This window comes from Echinops telfairi, unplaced genomic scaffold, assembly GCF_000313985.2.
Source record: "Echinops telfairi isolate 266 unplaced genomic scaffold, ASM31398v2 ScPeMD7_42;HRSCAF=159, whole genome shotgun sequence".
Classification (NCBI taxonomy): domain Eukaryota; kingdom Metazoa; phylum Chordata; class Mammalia; order Afrosoricida; family Tenrecidae; genus Echinops; species Echinops telfairi.
In genome coordinates this window covers 4,438,135-4,461,123 of record NW_022103940.1, presented here as the reverse complement: position 1 = coordinate 4,461,123, position 22,989 = coordinate 4,438,135, and the positions used below count along the sequence as shown (strand labels likewise).

At 34.4% G+C, this 22,989-nt stretch overlaps 1 protein-coding gene across 1 annotated transcript in view; it reads left to right on the top strand.

The window, feature by feature from the left end:
* Positions 1 to 22,989, top strand: part of DACH2 (dachshund family transcription factor 2) — a 781,274-nt gene that overhangs the window by 270,522 nt on the left and 487,763 nt on the right. The window contains exon 2 of the mRNA XM_030885734.1: positions 8,831 to 8,869. Within this exon, the coding sequence (XP_030741594.1) occupies positions 8,831 to 8,869 (39 nt within the window). The remainder of the gene's footprint in view (positions 1 to 8,830; positions 8,870 to 22,989) is intronic.

The following is a 22,989-nucleotide window of genomic DNA, read 5'->3' as shown; positions in this document are numbered from 1 at the left end:
TTGTTCTGACAACATTTTAGCTCTTTGAACACTTTCAGGCATTGCATAATTGACCCATAGTATCTCGTGGGACTTTGGGGCATAATATAAAGTCTAAATATAAAGCATAAACCCAATGACAGCATACCACCCTTTGGTTGTTTGGCATATATTATCTTTATGTTATATGTTTGTTTACTTAAGTAACGAATGCAAGAGAATAAAACTGTAGTATTTCATCAGAAGTATAACGAGTGTATGAAATGAATAAATATGACAAGCATAATTCTGTCCAACTTTTATACCTATGGATGGAATAAACATTATACCTATGGACGGAACCTAACATTGAGTTTGGTTCACCAAATTCAACAAAAAAAATTAGGTATTTTTCTGCTGAATCTGTGTGAACCAGCAGAATCCCACACCTGGATATAACCCTATTACAGACGGGTTTTACTTCAAGATAGATTTTGAAATGTTCTTTTTAAAAATAATGTAATAATTTTGTAAAATTTTGTAAAAATAATGTAATAATAATAATGTAATAATTTTGTTGGGAGCTCTTACAGACATAATAACATTCAATAGCTCAGTCATATCAAACAATATTGTGCAATTGCTACCATAATCAGTTTCAAACATTTTCTTTCTTCTTAAACTCCTTGATATCAGTACCCCATTTATCCCCACCTTCCCCCAACCCCCAGAAACCCTCATTTAGTTTTCCCCAATAATGATTTTTTCCCACATCTTACACAATGTAATATATCCATTCACATACAATTCTGTTATTTGATCCCATCACGTGGGTTTATACAGTCATCAATACTATCAGCTCTCCCCTCACTCCTACTCTCTTCCTGTACCCTCAGGGACCCATTACTCCTGTGGTTGTTTCTGAAGGGTTATCTATCTTGGCTTTTATGTACCAAACGATCTTAAATATACAAATGAACATATGCAAATCTAACATGATTAATGAGTTAAAACAAATACAAACTATAATAATAAAAGGAGGGTCTATTAAAGAACTAGAGGATAGTTATGTGGTTCATCATTGCTACACCACACCCTGCATTTATCATTCCTTCCATGTGACCTTTCTGAGAGGGACTGTTCAATTATCTTGTAGGTGGGTTTTGGGTCTCCACTATATCCATGCCCCTTTACGTCGACTCTGTTGCTTGATTTTGAATTTCTGATACCTTTTTTCCATTGATACGTCATGATTACACAGTCTGATGTGCTTCTTCCATGTGAGTTTTGTTGCTTCCCTGCTAGATGGCCTCTTGTTTAGCTACAAGCTTTTAAGATTACAAATACTATATCTTTTAATAGGCAGACACCATCAGCTTTCTTCATCACATTTGCTTATGCACCCATTTTGTCTTCAGGGAACGTGAGTATCATACAAAGCCACATTGTTAGAAAAAAACGTTCTTGTACTGAGGTAATATTTAAGTAGAGGCCCAATGTCCACCTTCCTTGTTGCATTTTCATATAAATACATATATAAACAAGTATATATATATATATTTCTTCTTTTCTCCTGCTTGTGACTGTGCGTGTTTGTGTGTGTGTGTGTGTGTTTGGTGTTTATCTATACAAGAAAGGAAAGAAAGATAGGCAATCTTAAGGAGACAGTGACTGGTCCAACGGTTCCTGGGGGGCATTGGAGGGGATGGGGGGAGTTGAGCGGGGAACCAACAATGATGGGTACAGGGGAATAGTAAGTTTTGCAAAGTTGATGGCAAGGAAAGTGTAGTTTTTCTTGTCGTGTTTGATCAGCTGAGTTGTACCTGTGAGGAATTACTGAGAGGTGAAATCTTCTTTTTGATGATGAATGCAACATAATTCTTCTTGTTTGCATCATTTCTAAAATAGCATATCATAAGATTTTCTGATTTGAAATGACCAGTAGCAGTTCATTTTCAGTTCACAAATACCTGGGATATTATTTTTATGTTCCATTTCATTTTTGATAACTTCCATGTTCTCTAGATTCATGCTTCATCCATTCCAAGTTCCAATTATTAGATTTTTCAGCTGTTTCTTTTCAATTTGAGCTGTGCTCCACCAGATAATGAAGAGCCTGAAGGCATTAATTACTCTCATGGCTTTTGCTCAGTTTATGCCACCATTGTCAACTCTACTCTGTGACAGCATCTATCTCCTCCACAGTCACATTTTGACTGCTTTTCCACCCAAGATGCCTGTCCTCTGTATCTCTGAGAAGGCCTTGCTTCCATTCATTAGTCTTCCCCAAGTAGTTCTAGAAAGGTAAATGTCTGAAAGGAGGAAAATCTTCCCTTTTTATTGTTTGGACCATGATTCAAAATATCATGCATCTGGAGACTTAATGACCAAGACGTAATAACTTCTAGTAATTTAAATAGTCCTGAAATATCTAGAAAATTATTTTTATACTTTTAAAATAAGTCGTATTTTCAATTCCTCTTTGTCTTAGCACACTAGTTTGTCAAAGCGTTGCCAGGATTCCTAAATAAATTAAATAGTTTTATAACAGCTGTTATGGAGTAAAGCTGACATAGAAAAATATCAACTCAGAGAGAAGAAAGGCTCCTAAATTCTCCATAAGTAGAAATGACACAATCGACCTGACTCAATTATGCGTCTGTATCATATAAAGAGAAAATTTCCATGCATAGGTATTTGCCCTTTATTTCTTACCAATGATGGAGGAGAGAATATCATTGCTTGATGTATATCGTATTTATTATCGTATTTATATATATCCTATTTATTATCCTATTTATATATTTTTTATAATGCAACTTTTTTGTATTAGGAAAAAATGAAATACAAATGAAATAATGAAATAGCTTATTTTTATAGGGTACAGTAAAAATTTAATTTAGGAATCATGAAAATGTGGCAGTATATACTGTTAACCACGGACTTCTAATTAAAAAGATAGGAAATAATTTTATTGATCTTTTTGAGCTTGAATGTGTTCTCACCATTCTAAATTCTATTCTTCTGAATATAATCACAATTTAAATCTTATTGAATTTATTTAGCACAGTTTGCTCTAGCTGACTTTTTATATATAAGAAGATTGTAAAATGCTACTTCAAGGATCAAAGACTTGTTTTTATTTAGAAAGATATGAAAATAAAAATAGTTTATAAATTATCAAGGGTTCATGAGGTTGGGAAGGTGGGTGAGGGAGGAAAAATTGAGGAACTGATACTCAAAGGCTCAAGTAGAAAGAGAATGTTATGAAAAGGATGATGGCAGCATATGTACAAATGTGCTTGATACAATTGACATATTAATTGATATAAGAGATATAAGATCTCCCAATGAAATGATTAAAAATCAAAAACAAAAATATATATATTCATATTGCTTTGTAGGTAGATAAATGATTAGCACTTTTTGTGTACTCTCAATAAGTAGAGTTCAAACTTATTGAAATTTCTATAAATTCTTCACTTTCTTTGGAAAATATGACTACTATTTGAGCAAATTACTTAACAACTTTAAAATAGTGGCTATACAATTGAAATTCCTACGAGGACCCAGTTGGGGAACACAAATTCTCTAAGGGGTCCAGATGTAAGGTTATAGGAAGTTGTGGGGCTTGCAGGGAGCTCTATCTATGGGTATTTCTCAACTTTACCTAGTAGTTGCTGAGCCAGAAAGTGTTATGGACCAGTATTACAATATCTCTTGTTTTCTTTCAGTTGAACCCAGATATTTATATTCTTATATAAAATATACAGATTTTCAAAGATTTTGGCAGAACAAACAAAATGTCTGCCAGACATAGTTTGCTACTCTGTAGCCTCTGCTTTTAAAAAGAGTTCTGTCTTGGAGGATCAAGGGACTCAAGAATCTGGCATTGTGTCATTTATGAGCTAAATGTGTAATATGCCTATTGACATTATTATGTTTCCATGAGGAAAAATAGATATGAAAATCTCTGAGGAGAGTTCAAAGAGTCATTTCCCAGCATAATGGTGGAAGCAAAGAAATACATTTTGGGAAAATAGCTGTGAACTTGGAGTCAGGATACTTCTATTAATAGCCTACCATATGACCTAGATCCAATAATTTAATATCTCCCAAGCAATTTCCTCATGTCTTAAATGACAGGTGGTAAGGAGTCAACTAGAATAATTGAGGCCATCAATATATCACATAGGGGTCCTGGTGGCGTAGTGGTTACACATTGGGCTGTGATCTGCTATCTGCACCTCGGCAGAAAGGACTTTCTAGTCCAGGAAAGAGTTACAGTCTCAGAAATTCACAGGGGCAGTTCTACCTTGTCCTATATGAGTCAGAATGGACTCAATGACAGTGAGTGAGTGAGTGAGTGAGTGAGTGAGTGAGTGAGTGACATATCACATAGGAGAAAAAACAGATACTTATTAGTGAGGAGGAGGGGACTTGTTTCCTCTGCCCTTTCCTTATACTCCAACCTCTCCAAACCAAACTCACTTCCATCAAGTTGGTACAGACTCAAAGTGACCCTATAGGACAGGGCGGTACCACCCCTGTGAATTTCTGAGACTAGCGCATTACAGGAGTAGAAAGGCCTGTCTTCCTTCTGCACAGTGAACTGCTGACCTTATGGTTAGCAGCCCACTTGTAACCACTATATCACCAGGGCTCCTTCTACTACTCACTTACATTTCACAGTTTCTTTAGAATTTTAAAATTTATCTTCAAAAGGATGAAAATATTTAAATTCAGTGAGGCTATGGATGCTTAATTGCTCTCTTCACATTGGGATATTTTATAGCCTCTTGTGTTTTTGATAGTACATGGTTTCTCTACATTATTAAATTAGATTCCATGGCCCTAATTTAGGTTTCTAATTGGAAAATTCCATATCTTTGATTATTTAAATAAATTTATATTAATCAGGGAAGGGTGGTATGCTGAAGAGGAATCATTGCTTTTAATTTGGGTGAACCTTACATTCACACAATGAAAGGTGGAAGAATGGACATATGAAAACTTACTTAGATACTAGGTAAAATGATCTTCTTGATGAATTCAAAATACAAGCTGCTCTTAATTACTCAGTTCTCCAGTCTGAGCCAGAATAAGATCACCTTCTAAAATCACTACTTGTAGGTCCCTCTAGCAAGGTTAATATTCTACTGCAGTGCAACTATAATGACAAATGGAGCTGGTAGGCTGGATAGAGAATCTTTCCTACTTATAACCACAATTTGTTGGACTTTGCTTCTAAAAACAAATGAAATCTCTCACTGCCAATGAGTGGATTTTAATCATAGCTACCCCACAGGACAGAGTAGAACTTCTTCTTTAGATTTCCAAGGTTTAACATCTTTCTTGGAGCACACAATCTTGTTTTTCTCCTTCAGGGCAGCTGGTGGGTTCAAATGACTTACTGGAGTACTATGTAGTTGACAGCCTAGTAAGTTACCACTATGTTACCAGGGCTCCATGGAACCTGGCTTAATAGTGGCATATTAAGGGTAGCATCTGTCCTAATATTTTTGAGTATGAGTAACTTTTTTGTCAATGGAGTCATAAGAACGCAGTATATGTCTTATTTCAGTCACAAAGGGAAATTTTGGCGACATTCAAGAACTTTATTCATAGCTAGATTCAGAAGTGGAGAGGGGCAGCACAAAAGAAACCTCAGGATACAATGAAGCATACGAGGTGAAAGGAAACACTCTTGGCCAGTGGTTCTCAACCTTCCTAATGCCGCCACCTTTTAATACAGTTCCTCACGCTGTGGTGACCTCCCAACCAAAACATTGTTTTTGTTGCTACTTCATCACTGTCATCACTGTCATTTTGTTACTGTTATGAATCGGGCGACCCCGAAGGGATCACGACCCACACACTGAGAACCGCTGCTCTAGGATGTCTCAGTCAACAAAGGTGATTTTTTTTTATAATGAGCTTTTCTATACTGACAATGTTAAATAAAGTTTCCAAAGTATTGAAAATTTGACAAAATGTGTGCAAGGAAGTATAAATTAAATTAATTGACATCACAAAAGGAACAAATTTAGAAGTACAGAAGCAATATTTTAGGTAAAATGTTAAAATAAAATGTATTTTTACTTGTAGTACATAAAGTCTTAGAGATTTTGTTAGTGTTAGAACTACAAAATACATTCCTCATGTTAGACAAGAATATATAACATGTAAATGAGAAAATTGCAAAATTCAAGCTAAATTTCTAATTTTGTAAGGTTTCACATTCTTAATAAAATAACGAATTGTTAACTCAGAGACATTAACGTATATAACGTATATAATAATTCTAGCAAGAATGATTCAGTAAGTAATTTCCCATTCTAAATATAAATAAACTATTAAATCTATTTTATAGAAATTGTAAATGATTTGTTTAGCATAGTATAATTGCATAAAGGCTGTGGTAGACAACATAATTCTGTTCAGTTTTAAAAGCTTAATTTTTTAACAAAAGAGGCAAAATGAACTCCAGATACAAAGATCACTGGGTTAAGGACTTGGTTGGTGTGGACAGAGGTTATATTTAAAAAGTGTAATCTTTAAGGCAGGTTGCGTAAGTAAACTATAAAGGAATATTAAATAGTTAAAAGAGAGAATAAAGGAATGAAACCAAAGAGTGAGAAAACCCCATCTTCACTTCCAGATTTATGCTTGTGTTTTTATTTATTTATACATCTTTTGGCCTATGTTTAAGTAGGAAAGGAGGTACTTCTAAAAATGGAAGAGATCCTAATTTATACCTATTCCTAAGACGTGACCCAACAGAATGTGGGAATTAAGGAGCAATATCATTAATATCACATGTAAAATTTTGCTGAATATCAGTCAACAACAGTTTCAGCAGTACATCAACAGAAAGCTAGAACAAATTGAAGTTATATTCAGAAGAAGATGTGGCACAAGGAATATCATTGCTGACATCAGATAGATCTTGGCTGAAAGCATGAGATATTAGAAACATGTTTACTTGGGTTTCATTGCCTATGCAAAATAGTTTGATTGTGTGGTTCCTAACACACTATGGATATCACTGAGAAGAATGTGAATTCCAGAACAATTCGCTGTGCCTATGTGGAACCTGTCCATAAACCAAGAAACTCTTCAAACCCAACAAGGGAATACTTCATGGTTTAAAATTGGAATGGTGTGTCAGTGCCGTATCATTTTACTATACTTATTCAAACTCTATGCTGAGCAAATAATTTGAGAATCAGGACTATATGAAGCAGAAACCAGCATGAGAATTGGAGAAAAGTTTATTAACAATCCTGTATATTCAGATATCATAATCTTGCTTGTTGAAAATGAGGAGAACTTGAAACACTTGCTGATGAAGATAAAAAACTATGGCCTTCAGTGTGGATTTCAGCTCGATCAAAAGAAAAGCAAAATGTTCGCAATTGGACCAACAGATAATGTAATGATAAGCAGAGAAAAGAACAAAATTGTCAGGAAGTTATTTTGCTTGGATCCATAATAAATACCCATGGAACAATAATTAATTAATTAATTAAAAATGAAAAGTATTACACAAGAGCCATTTAAAATGTTGAAGTATAAGGATGTCTCTTTGAGGTCTAACATGTGTCTGACTCAAGCTATAGTATTTTCAATCAGCATTTCTGTGGATAAAGTTTGACAGTAAAAAAGGCAGACCATAGAAGGGTTGATGGATTTGAATTATGGGGTTGGAAAAGAGTATCGAAAGTACAATGTACGTCCAGAAGAACAAACAAATGAATCTCGGAAGAAGTACAGAAATAATGCTCCTTAGGAGTGAAGATGGCAAGCTTTTGTCTCAAGTCCTTGGGAGAGGACGATATGCTTGATAAAGTAGGTCTTCAAAAACCAGGAAGATCATCAAGAAGGTGGATTGATATAATGGCTTCAAAAATGAGTTCAGATAGCAGAACATTTATGAGGATGACTCAGGCCTGGACACTTTGTTCATTTCACATTGTACATTTGCCCACTATGAATTGTAGCCTGCTCCCTGACACCTAACAAGAACATCCATGTTTAGCACATAATTTTAGATTTGTTTGTCTACACTAAAGGATTTTGGAATGCTGGCTAATAATATTCTACTGGGGGGAAAAAGCGCCATTTGTTAGTTAAGCTAATTATGTAGAGCTTTAGTGATTATTTTATAAGTTTAATTTCCCAAATGTGAATATGTCTGTGATTCTATGCGTGTATGTATGTCTGCGTATGTATGCATGAGTACATGCATAATTCTTGTGGGAAAGATAATATAGTCCAGTTTTCTTTAGGAATAAGTGTGTCATGAATTGTGTGATTAATGGCTCTATTTTTAAGAAATTATGCTTAGACATTGATATTGGCTTGCTTTCATCATCTTATTTGCTATATAAAAATTTGGAAAAAAGGGACTCAAAGGGAACATTTGCTCCCCAACCCAATATTGGAATAACCAATGGGATGGGAAGGAAGGCTCTTGAGAGAAGCAGCAAGGATATAATATTGCTGAGTCTGTATTTGGGATTGTTATGACCTGAAGCCATTTTATTCAATAGAAATCTATAACCTTATTTCCTTACCTTCATTTATAGAAAAACCCTGAACCACATGACATTTTTACATTACTCTTTACTCAATGGGGACTAGGCCAGAAATGTGTGTTTAATACACTAATAGCAATTTAGGGTTTTTTTTTTACTTCTTTGAGCTCTTCCCAGCTAGTGTTTCATTTTGTGTAGCTTATCTAAATTTTTTTCTGAATTTGTGTGTGTGTAAGAAATATAATAAAGCCTTGATTAATTGGATGATAATTAACAAGAACTCTCAATTAACCAGTTTTATTCATTTATTTTTTGCTACACTCTCCTTTTAGAAGGAAGAGGCAAATGACAAGAAAACAAGCTGTTAACAGGTATTTATGTATTTATTTTCTTAAAAAAAAATCAACTTCCCGGGAATATCCTGAAACCTGTACAATTTCAGCAAGACTTCAATGATTTTATATCCTGTGTTGCCTTTATGAAGGTCAAACAATAGAATCATTTGTATTTTCATAAGCAAATGCTATTGCTTTATCTGTAATTATTAATAATATCCATACAGCTCATTAGACCTGGACATCTGAGTAGAACTACCTACCTGAGAGTTTGAGTTGAGTGGGGACTTAATGGTTTCACTATTGCCAATTAGAAATAGTTTATACCTATTAACTGGGAAAAAAATCCCAAGATCATGAAGTGGGAAGATGCCTTCCTCTTTGGGACTAAAATAGAATTTAAAGAAAGATTGCCAAGTGAGTGGCAGTTGAGTAAGGGTCACTCACAAAAACCATGACATCTATGTAATCTAATGGGAATGTTATTCAGATAACCTGTTTCTTGCCTCGAAATGCTACTGAAGGTACATTGAGCTTTGCAGAGCAGTGTAAGTTATTAAGTGTGCTACAGTAATATTGGGACAGATAACTACAAATCTGAAGCTATTTTACACAATCGTTTCAGACATATTTATGAGGTATGTTGTCCAAACATTATTTGGTAGTTCTTTTTTATTCTAAAATTCCATATTTATTCTTACTTGAAAATCTAAGAAGTTGTACAACTGAAACCTCTAAAATACAGACGAAAGTATTAGTTAATTTGCACTCAGAGGTGCGTATTGCTTCAGTCTTCATACTTTTTTGGCTGTGATGGGGCAAATGATGGGCATGGACCTCAAAGAAAGGCAGCCCATGATACTAAAGTAAGTTTTGGCATTTCCTGGTATTCGTGTCTCGCTTATTTTCCCCACACCTTTCTTGGTTAAGTCACCCCTTTGGTGACTTCCCCCCTCCTTCGTCAGAGGTGCTCTTTTTCATGTATAAGAAAGAGCTTTATATCAAGAAGGCACCCAGCCCAGCCCAGGCCAACTCAAGTCCATAAGTCTGATATTAGCGGGGCCCTTTTCAGACTCACGGAGTGGAAGTCGGATGATGCAGAATGGTGAAGCGGGATGTAGGAAGGTCACAGGCCAGTGAGTGCAATGTCATTGGAATCCTGGGAAACAACCCGGGAGCTATTGTCACCCTGACATGTTCCCACAGACCTTAGGTTCAGAGGTGCTCTTGATGCATATTTTTTTGTTGTTGTTGTTGATACATGTTTTATCTAACATTTTCCACAAGGAAAAATGTCATAGGACTTTGGGGAAGATGTTGGCCACCCCATGTCGTTTATACTGTTTTCAACATAGAAAATGAAAAGCATGATGGTTGTGTTTCAGATATCTGGGGTATTTTTTGTATTGAAATAAGTCTCAAATATCATGCACACTAAATAACATGTAAGTGATCTGAAGCAGTGGATGTACCTCCTTAAGGCCAAACTTTCTAGCTGATGATGATATTAATGCTGGGGAGCTTAAAATCTATGTGATCTACGAATGCATGGGCTTAACCGAAAAACTGTAAATGGTGAGTTTGATTCTGGATTTGGGATATTGAAAGTGTTTTTTATTTTATATGAATGCAGTTTAATTCAGCATTTGAAAGTGGCTTTTGTGTAAATTTTCCATACCATGGCATATAGACATCAACTTATTTTTTAATTAAACATATAGCTTATAACAATAGATTTATTTCTTATAAGAACACACATTTTTATTAGTAGGTTTAATAGCAAAGTCATCCTCTTGAATGGATTCTTTTTACCACAATCAATTTTAGATCATTTTCTTCATTTAAAAAAATCCTTTTATTGGGGGCTTTTACAGCTGTTATCACAATCCATACATCCATATGCCCATTGTGTCAAGCACATTTCTACATATGTTTCCATCATCATTTTCAAAATATTTTCTTTCTACTTGAGTCTTTGGTATCAGCTCCTCATTTTTTTCCCTCCCTCCTCCCCCCTCCCTTTCTCATGAACCCTTGATAATTTATAGTTTTTTCCCCCCTGTCTTACACTTACCACTGTCTCCTTTCACCCACATTTCTGTTGTTCGTCCGCCTTGGGGGAATGGGTTATATGTCCATAATTGTGATCAGTTCCCCCTTCCATTCCCACCTTCCTCCTACCCTTCTGGTATCACTACTCTCATTATTGGGCCTGAGGTGTTTATCTGTCCTGGATTCACTGTGTTGCAAGCTCTTATCCATACCAGTGTACATGCTCTGGTCTGGTCGGGTTTTTAATGTAGATTTGGGGTCATGATAGTGTGTGGGGATGCATTAAAGAACAAGAGGAAACTTTTATGTTTTATCAGTGCTATACTGCACACTGATTGGCTGGTCTCTTCCTTGTGACCCTATAAAGAGCCTTCAAAAAGTTTGTAGAAAAATTCCATAATTTCTGTTCCCCACACACACACATTTTGGAACGAACCTCATTGTGTGTGTGTGTGTGTGTGTGTGTGAAATGGGTTATATATTTACTGCTATCTGAGAAAGTTTCATGATTATTGTGAGTGTCTGCACTGATTCACTCACATAAGCTACAGAGAAACTAGGACAGTTGCAAACTCTAATGCCTTCTGAGTTAAAGCTGATAAAGTAAATCAAAATAAATAGAGAGTGGTGGTGGAGGAGCTACAGTCAACTAGAGAATATGTATTCTTTCTAAAGTTGGTGGTTATTGCTCAGCTCATCTGATGGCTACCACTTGGGAACGTAGACCCAATATTGCTAATATCCTACATTTTAAAAGAAACTGGAAATCCATATCCCCCAATTCTTAAATGCTGGTAACTTATTCAATTTAAACAACAAGTCGAAGATAACAATATGCAGAAAAAACAAAACCTATCTGTGATCAGAATCTAGCCCTTTGTCAATTTTCAACTCCTGTTCTAAACTGTAAATCCTTAAGAATGCAATTTAAGATAAAAAATCACAGCAGGTTATACCCCCCCCCCCAAATCTCTTGATAATGGAAAATGTGTGTAAACATAATAAATAATATATTTAGTTTTTGTGAATGAATCCCCATGTATTCAAAACGATGCTTATGACCCAATATGTAATATTTAAGTATAGGTTCTATAACATAACATGGTTAGGGCTTATATTTAAATCCCGACTTAGGATGCATTAATAGGAGGAAACCCATGTGCATAACATGTTATTTTAAATTGGATGGTCTTAAGCAATTTTCAAATTCTATCTCGAAAAGCTCTTTATTTTCAGTTAATTTTATAATTAAAAATCATTTTATTGGGGCTCTTACAGCTCTTATAACAATCCATACATCAATTGTATCAAGCACATATGTATATATGTTGCCTTCATCATTTTCTAAACATTTGCTTTCTTTTTGAGCCCTTGGTAACAGCTCCTCTTTTTTACCCTCCCACCCTTGTGACTCCTTGATAAATTATAAATTATTAGTGTTTTCATATCTTATACTAACCGCTGTCTCCCTTCACCCACATTCTCATTGTTCATTGCCCTGGGTGGGGGGCAGTGTCATGTGTCAATCATTGTGATCAGTTCACCCTTCATCCCTGGGGCTTGCTTCCCATGCTTATCTTATATAGGTAGGCAAAGCAACAAAAAAGTCTTGATTTTTACACATGGTTAACAAAATAAATAAAAGACATCTAAGTAGTTTTAGAAAAACCTTTTCATTTGATCTTTTGCTAGTCATTGGTAAAGTTAAAGCAATCATTGGTCTAATGAGATGTTATTAAGATATAACTGATTGAACTGATATTTTGCTCATTTATCTGGCTTGCACTGGACTTTAGCACATAACCCCATTGTGTTGCAGTGTATCTCATATATGTTTGCTCTTTTCACTAATGGCAATCCCAAAGTGTGCGAATCTAAACAGGAAACAAATAGCAATTTATCTTGGAAAAACAAAACTAAAAGCAAAACAAAACACCATATTGATAAACCTGTTTTAATAACTCCTATAATGTGGAGTAGTATTCCATAATTCCATAATTCCTTAGTCCGTATAATAAATTAACATCATTCTGATTTTATTTTTGAACTCATACTTTAAAAAAAAATTTTATTTATTTATTTTGAACTCATAACTTAAAAAGAGAAAGAGAAGTAAATTAATTCCTAATTCCCATTACTTATAGAGCCAGATAATCCATTTGATGACAGATTATTCTAGTTGCAAATTTTACATGAATATATATGATAGATGGATTGTGCAAATAAACTCATATTTACTTTGTGGCAGTGCTGTCCTTTCTACCTAACCAAATATTCTTGACCACAAGTGATGTGTTGCATAAATAACATGAAATATGTTTAAATGTGCCAATTTATTAAACCTGGTCCCTAAAAGCTATCAACTGCACATGGTTCATTCATTGGTTCATAAGTGAATGAATTTAAGGAAGTCAGTGATTTTTTTTGGTGGACAAATATTTAAAGTAATCCATGGTAATTTTTTTGTGCCAGGAAGTAATATAAAACATTTATCGAACATGATATGCTAGCTTTCCCACGTAGTCCATTCAATCCTCATAACAACTGTACAAAGTAGGTTCCGCTGTCGGGTTTGTTTGACTGATGGTGATGGTGTCGTTGTTAGATGTCGTCAAGTCAGTTTCAACCTATCGAGACCCAACGTACAACAGAATGGAATGCTACCTCCTCTTGTGCCATCGTCACAATTGTTATGATTTAGCTCACGTTGCATCCCATTGTGTCAATCAGATTGGTGAAGTTCTTATTTTTCAGGGTCCTTCTCCTTTACCAAGCATGAGGTCCTTCTCCAGGGAGTGGTGTCATCTGATAACATAGTCAAAGGGTGTGAGTTGAAGTCTCAGCATCTTGCTTCTCAGGAGCATTCTGATGGCGTTTCTTTCGAGACAGATCTGTTTATTCTTTTGGCAGGTCTCTGGTACTTCCAGTGATAATACTGAGACACAAAACGGGTTAAGTGAATTATCAAAAGCCATACAGACAACAAATAGTAGAGTTTGGATTTGAATCAGGTAATTCGATTACACAGCTTATATAACTTAGACTAGGGTTGGAGAATATTGTTTTCCTTCCAAGGATCATTTGGATATGTATAACATCATTAGAGGGTCATACTCTTAAAACATTTAATTAATTCATCCTTGATGAAATGGCTGGAGATACTTCTCTTTGGTGAGGTCTGAGATGCTAGTTGGTATTGATGGTTTCATGGATCTTATATAGCACACAGCCCAGATGTTTCCCACCTATGCTTTAGACCAATGATCCTTGGTGGTGTAATGGTTAAGCACTGGGCTCCCAACCAAAAGATTGGTGTTTCAAACATACTCTGTAATTTTGTGTAGGAAACCTGAAAATCTTCTTTTATAAAGAATACACAAACATATACATGCATGTACCCACACACATGTATAACATCTGATATAAAATATTCTGATATTAATATTGGTAGCATCATTTTGATGATGCTGCGGTAAATTATCAAAATTTGTGATGAAAATAGTTAAATGGGAAGGACAGACAATCATGAAATGATGCTTATAGGCGAGTAACCAGGTCTATATTTTGTTGCATTTAATTCAGAGCCCTGTAGATCATTAATGATGCGATCTCCTTTCTACTCTACCCCTTTCTAAAGGTAACCAGTATCTTAAAATTGATGTGCACTATTCCTGTATGTTTTTATATTTTTAATATTGGTACTTTTATACAGAATAATGAAAATGATTTTGTATGCTTTTGATATGTAGATATAGATATAGTTAACTGATCTTGAATTTTCTATCTTGCTATTTTATTGTGTAAGTATACCACAATTTTAACAGTTTCTTACATTAATGGACATTTTAGGTTATTTCCAAACAATGCCCAAATCTAGTTTATAAATCTAGAAGTGAAATTGTTCTGTAAAGTTGTTCTGATTCATAGTCTATTAGGATTGTACATGGGTTCCCACTTTTCCACATTCTTACTACCGTAGTAGATATTTTTAACAAACAATTCATTTTTAAAAAGGTACTCGTTTTTATTGTTTCTTTTAAAAATAATTATACATATAATTATACCGTTAAAATTGTCTCCAATTTGTTATTGCACATACTAGAGTAGTTTTCCTTCTAGGGTTCCAGTTCATGCATATATGTTTTATTCAAGAACATGTTTAAACATGTTTCTGCCACCAGTAGGAGGCTGAATTCACAGAGTAATTCTCAGTAATATATTTGCCCCCATTAGGGTGTCTTTAAAATCAAGGTCCAATTCAAATAATGGCTCTGAGAAGATTAGCTGGGTCAGTTAATTTAAGACAGGGAGCTCAACCTCAGAAGGTTATAATGACTCTTGTTTCTTCTGTGATCCCAAAGGGATAATCTTGATACATTTTCCTGGAGGACACAGAACAAGCTCAGGAGATTTTTAGGAACACAAGTTTAGAGAAAATTGGAAACATTTATTGATGAGACGAAGTCAAGGAAAGTTGTGCCCAGACAATTTTTTCCTAGTGTGATAATGAACCTGCGCATTCATTGGAAAACCTTACGCCACCAGCCCTACTGGCTTGATCTTGTCCCTTCAGACTTCTTTTTGTTCCATAAATGCAAAGAACAGTTAAAATTATTTGAGTCCCTTGATGAACAAATTATTTGAGTCCCTTGATGATCCTAAAATTGGGATTCAGATGTGGCGTAAATTAAAGAATGCAGTATTCTTCATTGAAGATTTAGAGTGATGGGAATACCATGTTCAGAAGTGTGTAGACCTAGAAAGAGACTATGTTGAGAAATAATTGCTTCACATGTTGATATTTTTGCTTAACAAAGATATCTATGATTTTATAACAATACTTTTTACTTAACTCATATAATATCTACTAGTTGATTTCTCATTAGTTTTTCTTTTTAAGCTGCAGTTCCTATGAACATAATATTTTAAATATGTAAAATATTATGCAGATTACAAAGCACTTTCTTATAAAATCTCATTTGTTGAAATAGTGTAGTGTAACAGAAAATACTCTGAAAAAAAAATCAAAATTTCCTGATCTTAAATCAACATTGCAAGTAACTCTGTCTTTGGATCTCAGTCACTACATTTGTAAAATTAGGGTATTGGATTAGAAGATATCTTACAGTCATATAATGACCTTTGATCTATGATACATATTTTTAATTTCTTTGAGTAATACTTATCTTATTGTATTTAAAACACGAAGAACAATTTAAATTTTATAGTTTTATGAAAACTTTTGTAATATCTCTGACTTAGTGAAGGTCATAAGTCTATCAAATGTATCTTTTTTCTTCCTTACATCTTTTTTTCTTCCTAATTTTAAGACAGTTGTAAGAGGTCATGGGGGAGGGTATCAGCATTATGAAGTCTAGCCAGTTGGAACACACCGTTTTTAACTCATCTTCTATTTTCTCCATCCTGAAGCCCGATATTACAAATGCTGAAATACAATGACAGCTCAACCGCTATTTGTTCTAACATATTGTTTGCTTCCAGGCACATGTTTGCATGCTTCTCATTCAACTCATATAAGGTTTGACTTCAGCAGTGTCTGTGAAGCCCTGAAGAAGAAGGAAGGACTCATGTTAACTGTATTGTACATCGTGTTACGGCATTTTGGAGAAGGCAGGAAGCATTTGTGTTTTGGAGAGACTTTAGTCAGAAAGAGATCGCCTTTTTTTTTAACCCTGAGCTTTAACATCGAGTTTTAGGGTTTCCTAGACTTCAAGTGTGCTGGGAAGAATATAGCTGTTCAGTTAGAAAGGATGCACTATTTCAGAGATTAGAGTAGATGCCTGAAAAGAGAATTCGTAGAAACAGAACCCTCCAAAGTGCAAGTACACGTATTGCACAGACACACTCACAGACAGACATGCACATATACACATTCACACACAAAATGATAAAGTACATATAATTTACAATGGATTTTTAACATAAGCTTTTATTTACCTATATGAGGGCACTAAATATTAGTGATCAGTGAATATTCTCTGTATGGAAAATGTTAATTGTGTCAAAGGAAATCTAAAATGAAATATTATGATGAAGATATTTCTAGAGACCTCCCTTTTTGTAAGTAGGCCTGGAAAATTTTAGTGACTGTGGCATTCTTAGAAAGTGAGATGACCTCCCACAGATTTTTAACATCAGCTGTTACCAGAACATTGTGTTTCACAAACTTTGTAAGTATAATCTCCAGATTAATAAATTATCCAAATTCATAAATTATATATATGATTATCTAAATGTGAAAATAAATTTAGATGATCCCATACAAATTGCTTTTGATGGTTTACCCACTTGAGGATATTTGTGAACTGATTTACTCCAGGGACCACATTTCCTAACTCCTACTGCAATATTTGCAAATTGACACCTGTCTTACCATCAAAGATATGCCGAAAATAACTATTTTGCTTGCTGCATTACTTCCACTAGTGAAGTGAAGATGAGCTTCTAGAAAGGAAGTAGATATTTTTGTTCAGATTCTATCTGCCATATGAGCAGTTCATTGAGTTATGTAACTACTTCGAAACCACTAAATAAATAATTTAAAACAAACTATTCCTATGATTTCAAGCTAGTTTTAAAGTGGCTTACAAGACTAACCAGTACTCTGTTTTTAAGCAAATATTATGGTTTCTGAATTTTTATTTTTAAAAATAATACAGTAAATATAAGCATTACTATATTGCTTTTATCATCTACATTTCTAAAAATAACTGTATTTTGATATGCTAACTGGATCTTTATTTACAAAACCAGTTGGAGTCACTCTATGTTCTAATTCTTATTTAGTACTGACATTATTGTCAGTCTCTACAAAATCCTGGCAAATAAAGTTTGTTATCTTTTATCTACAAGACATCAAAATCATGAATAATTTTATTCCAAGAATATTGTAGGATTCTAATTTTATTTCAAGAATGTTCTGACTCCAAGGATGTTCTAGGATGCCACTGTGATAATACTATATTGTTCATATAAAAAATATTTTGTGCTACTTCTGAAAACCGCGTTTGAGCATTGAGCAAGTAATTTACATGATGTTTCTTTGGGATTACCTACGTTCTTGTCTACTCTGACCTTGTAATTTTGCTCACAGTTGGAAATGTAATGCAGAGTGACTAAGATAATGTTGTTTACACAGACTTTAAGTGGAGTGACATTATAGTTAAGCAAGTGTCACATCACCCAAAGTGAAAGCAGACTTAATTACCATAATCCTGTGAATACTAAAATTTCTTAGCCATGTGTAGCATAATAATGTAATGTTCTGCATGTTGCATTTAATAATGTGACGGTGCAATACAGTTGCTCTCATGCTTGCTTTTCTTTAATTGTGAAAGCAAAGTAGAATTATCGAAGAGAAATGGACTTTTGAAGCAGTATACGTGTCTGAATGAATGTTCAGGCGAAGTCTCTAATTTATTTTAAACTTCAAAGAGTTGCTTACTGTTGTGAAAATGGAGGGACTGCTAAAATATCCATGAATCTAGACACCGATGCGTAGGATGACAGACCATGAATTTATCTGGAGGGGACAGGGCAGATTTTACTAAATGACAGGGACAGGATAAAGAGGAAAGGTGGTAACCATCTATTATTGTGTAATAGAGAATATGTCATGCATTTACAAAGGGAGTGATGACATTCTCTAAAATTGTATAGCCTCATTCTAAGAAGTTTGTCAGTGTCACTGATTAGTTTCTAAAAAGGAGTTGATTCTAAGAATTACTACTATGAATGTTTTTGAAAAGGCAACATACCTCTGACTTGGTAGGGCTTATAATACATCTTGATGAGTGCTACAGAGTAATGTTAAGAAGAAAAAACAAAAGAAATGGGATTAGTATGCCAAAATAGCCATTCTTTGATTTGCAATTATTGAGGGAATTATGGTCCAGGGAAACCATATCTAAAGTCCTACAGATACATGTGAGGTACCCTAAAGACATGGCTTGATTTCTGTTTTGGATAACGTTGCATTTTTAACAAATACTGAATTGTTAACATAAAGGACACATTTGGTAAAAGGGTGCACAAACTCCAAAGACTTGCTTTTACTTTATATTGCATTTGGAGTTTTTGTTTTCTAACCGATTTTATAAAATGAATAAGCAATAAATTGTGTTCTTAAATAAGTCCATTAGAAAACTGACATGTAATAAAAACTGTGTAACTCAACCAATAGATTCATACAGGCACTATATTATTCATAATTCAAGACACAAAGTGCTGGTTCACCTGATGTATACAATGTTACAGATAATGAAATTTGTATGAAACAATATATTGAAATTTGTTAATACAGTGTTTGAATTGTTGTGAGTAGGAGAATTTTTAAGCAGATTGAGTTGATTTATCATTAGAGAACATTTTTCCTAGAGAGAATTTTAAAATTTAATGTGTAAACAAAATTATGGTTTAATGATAATTCAGAAGGTATTATTCCCAGACATTTTAAGTTTCACTGGCTTGTGCTAGTCAAATGGCAGATTAGTGTAATAGATCTGCATTGCTATGCTACCTTAACATGAAATAATCTTAAACTATGAAAGCTGTCATCTTATATTCTTTGTGCTTTGAAAGTTTTACAATATCCATCAAATCATATATTGATGATTCTAATATAAAAATAGAAAACAGTACTTTTTTCTTTTGAAATCATCGTTTACAATGCTATTTAAGCTATCACAACATTCAGAATTATTTAAAGGAATATGGGAATATAAGATAATCCATTAAAATGGTATCTACATAGTTTACTTTTAAATATAATTTCTAAATTTATTTTGTACTTACCTTAATTAATACTTGTCTATCTTTTCCTCTGCACAAAACACTCCTTGGTTGAAATTAAGTTAGAGTCCAATTAATGTAGGGAGATAGCACTTTTTTAACAAAATTGGGCTTCTTGACACAAAGGTGGCTAGGGACAGGTTTTATAAGTTACCCTTTTTTGGGGGGGAGGGTGTTTTAGGTTTATAAAACCATATGCAAAGATAGTAAAGAATGTTTCTAGTACATGCATTTTCACTTTTATTACTTTTCATAATTAGTAAACCAATTAATCAGAATTAGTGAACCAATATGGATGCATAATTAATTTCAATGCTTTATTCAAAATTTCTCAAGTTTTGTCCTAATGTGTGTGTGTGTGTGTGTTTTCTTGGATCCCATCAAAGATACCCTATTACATCTCATCATCGTATTTCCTCAGGCTCCTTTGGGTTTGGACAGGTTCTCAGATTTTTCTTGTTCTTGTTGGCCTCAACAGTTTTATAGATTTCTGGCCAAAGTATTTTGTTGAATGTGCCTTTACTGGAATATTCCTGATAGTTTTCTCATGATTCTACTGGATTACAGGTTTTTTGGAGAAAGATAAGAGAGGTAAAGTTTCATTTTTCATCCTATCCTATCAAGGATATATACTATAGATATGGCTTATTACTTTTAGCTTTAATCATGATATTCCGGCTGAGATAATATTTGTGGTGCTTCACCATTATAAAGCCATTTTTCTCCCTTTAAATATTACATTCTTTGAAAGGAAGTCACTATGTACATGCCATATTTAAGAGGCTAGGAATTATGCCTCAACTCCTAAGAAAAGATTATGTACCTAATGTATTTCGGATTCTTCTTCACAGATTTATGTGTTCCTTTTTGCCTTCCTCCTTTCTATCATTTATATAACCATGCACTCAGGCATCCATTTTATACTTTAGATTATAATTAAATATTACAATATTTATTTCATAGCTAAAATAGTGCCACTTTTAGCCATTGGTATTTCTTTCTGTTGATTGCTTTTGATATGCTCCTATCATTGTATTATTTTTATTCAGCACTTCCTTAAGTCATTTCAATTCCATTTTGTTATTGGTACTCTACGTTTTCCATCCTCCTGACTGCACAAATGCTTCTTTCTCTCATTCCACGCGCCTGCCTCTTCCTATAATAATATCCAGTATACAAACTTAAACACAATATAGTTTTTTACAGGTACACACATTGATATTAATGTGTAGATTTAGAAATGTGCTCTCCAAATTATGTTGTCCTGCAACCAACCCCTCCCCTCTCCAACAAACACCTGGAGAGAATTCTGTGCTGGAATAAGTTTGGGAAACATTGGTTAAATAAAAAATAGGCAAGTTTGATTCCTGTAGGTTCTTCCAAAGGCTATACATTTTCAGTTTGTCCTGTAAATCTACATGGGAAGATATAATCTTCCAGGTTTCTTCATTTGTTTTTAGCCCGGAACCCCTTTCTTCAGAGAAGAGTATTCCATGAACTACTTTGGAAAGAGTAATTTAGAGTCCTAAAAGTATAGTCAGAAATCTTGTGTTAAATCTTAGTCCATCCTCAACTAACCTGATGACCACAAACAAATTATTTAACATGTATACATGTCTATTTTTGTTAACCCATAGAATGCACCTAAGAATGGTCACAGGGTTATTGTTAAAAGAAAATGTGAGCAGAGCTCTGTAAGAGTTCTTTGGAAATGCTAAAATGCCATGCACAAATCTTAAGTGCTGTGAGGATGAGGACCCTGGTTTTGTTTTGGTGACCACTGTGTGTCCTGTATCCAACATCTCTCCCCATCTTCGTCTTCAATATTCAGTAATATTTATTAAGCAAATAATTTATATTACTTACATTCTTTTCAGTTCATCACCAAGCACTTTATAGGAACTTATGACATGTTCTAAAATGTCTTTTGGGATGAAGAGTCCAAATAACAAGATCCAAGTGACAGCAAACAGTTGACTTGGCCATATAGATGCAGAACAATTGTTTTTACTCCAGTCTTTGTTTTACTGCGCATGTAACTCTTAGCTGATGCAAGGCTGCACTCAGATTAGTTTTCACTCTGTTAGGCTGGCCAGATTTCTCCCTTCCCCCACCGCCCCCACAAGATTTCCCTTTGAAAATAAGGGCCAGGGGTCTTTCACTTCAGCACATTGGTGATGTAAAGTACCTGCTGCAGAGTGACTGAGCTGGGCTTGAAGAAAAAGAGGCAGCACCTGTGAGCACAGGCTGCCTGATGGCCCTCAGAGCCCAGTGCATTGTGGCTCCCGCTGCTGCGGTGAGAAGTAGTTGGAAGTGTTTTGTCACTCTTTGGACAACCCCAGGATATCCACTGAGGGATTTTTATAGTTTTGGATGTAAAATTTTGTTAATTAACAGGAGTTATGAAAAGAATTCCTTTTCCAGAGCTGAAAAGAGGGTTGAGATCCAGTTGGGGGTGTCAGGCAGGCACTTTTAAACGATATGTACTCTTTTTGTTTTGTTTCTGCAAATGATACTTTAAAAATTTTTAAAGGCAACTCTAATATTTGAAGTATGTGAGAGATACAAAATTTAAGGCTCTTGACTCATATTAGAATGAACCCCGCAAGTCTGAGCCTTGATTCCATTTATTTCTAGCTAATTCCTCCTGTAAATATCAAAGCAAAGTATTTCCCCAGCAATTGTCAAAACCATAGGTAAACTTCCATAAAGATTCTCAACCTACTGCCATCCAGTTTCCTCGCCCTTTTTTTCCATGAGAATAGTAGTTGTGCACATAGTGTTGTTTAGTTCCCTCTGTGATAGGACTCCTCCCCCCTCACCCCCGCAAAAAAACTCACAAAAACCCAAACCAAAAACAATGTACTAAGTCTGTAATCCCTGGAGTATTTTTTCTACAGATTTTAGCTTCTCTTTTCAAATAATCAACTAAAACATGCTTACTATATTTAAATGTGAGGACTCTTATCACCCTTCCTAAAAATTTCAGGAGAATATTTTAAGTCTAGGAAGACCCCAGCCAGCTTTGCAAATTGTAAAATTTCTAGGTTTTGTATTTAGTTGTTTAGAGTGGGAAAAATAGTTAAAAGCATTTAAAAAATGCTTAATACTTAAATCATAATGAAACTAGCATACTCCCCCCTTCACTATTTAAAAGATAAATGTTGGAATGTAGAAATGCTTTAGTTAAAAGAAACAACAAAAATTATTTTAAAAGTCTCTATGTGGAAAAATGGTATTCTAAGACTTTCAGAGATGCTGGTAAGTTGAAAAATTTTCTAAAGACAGTTTTG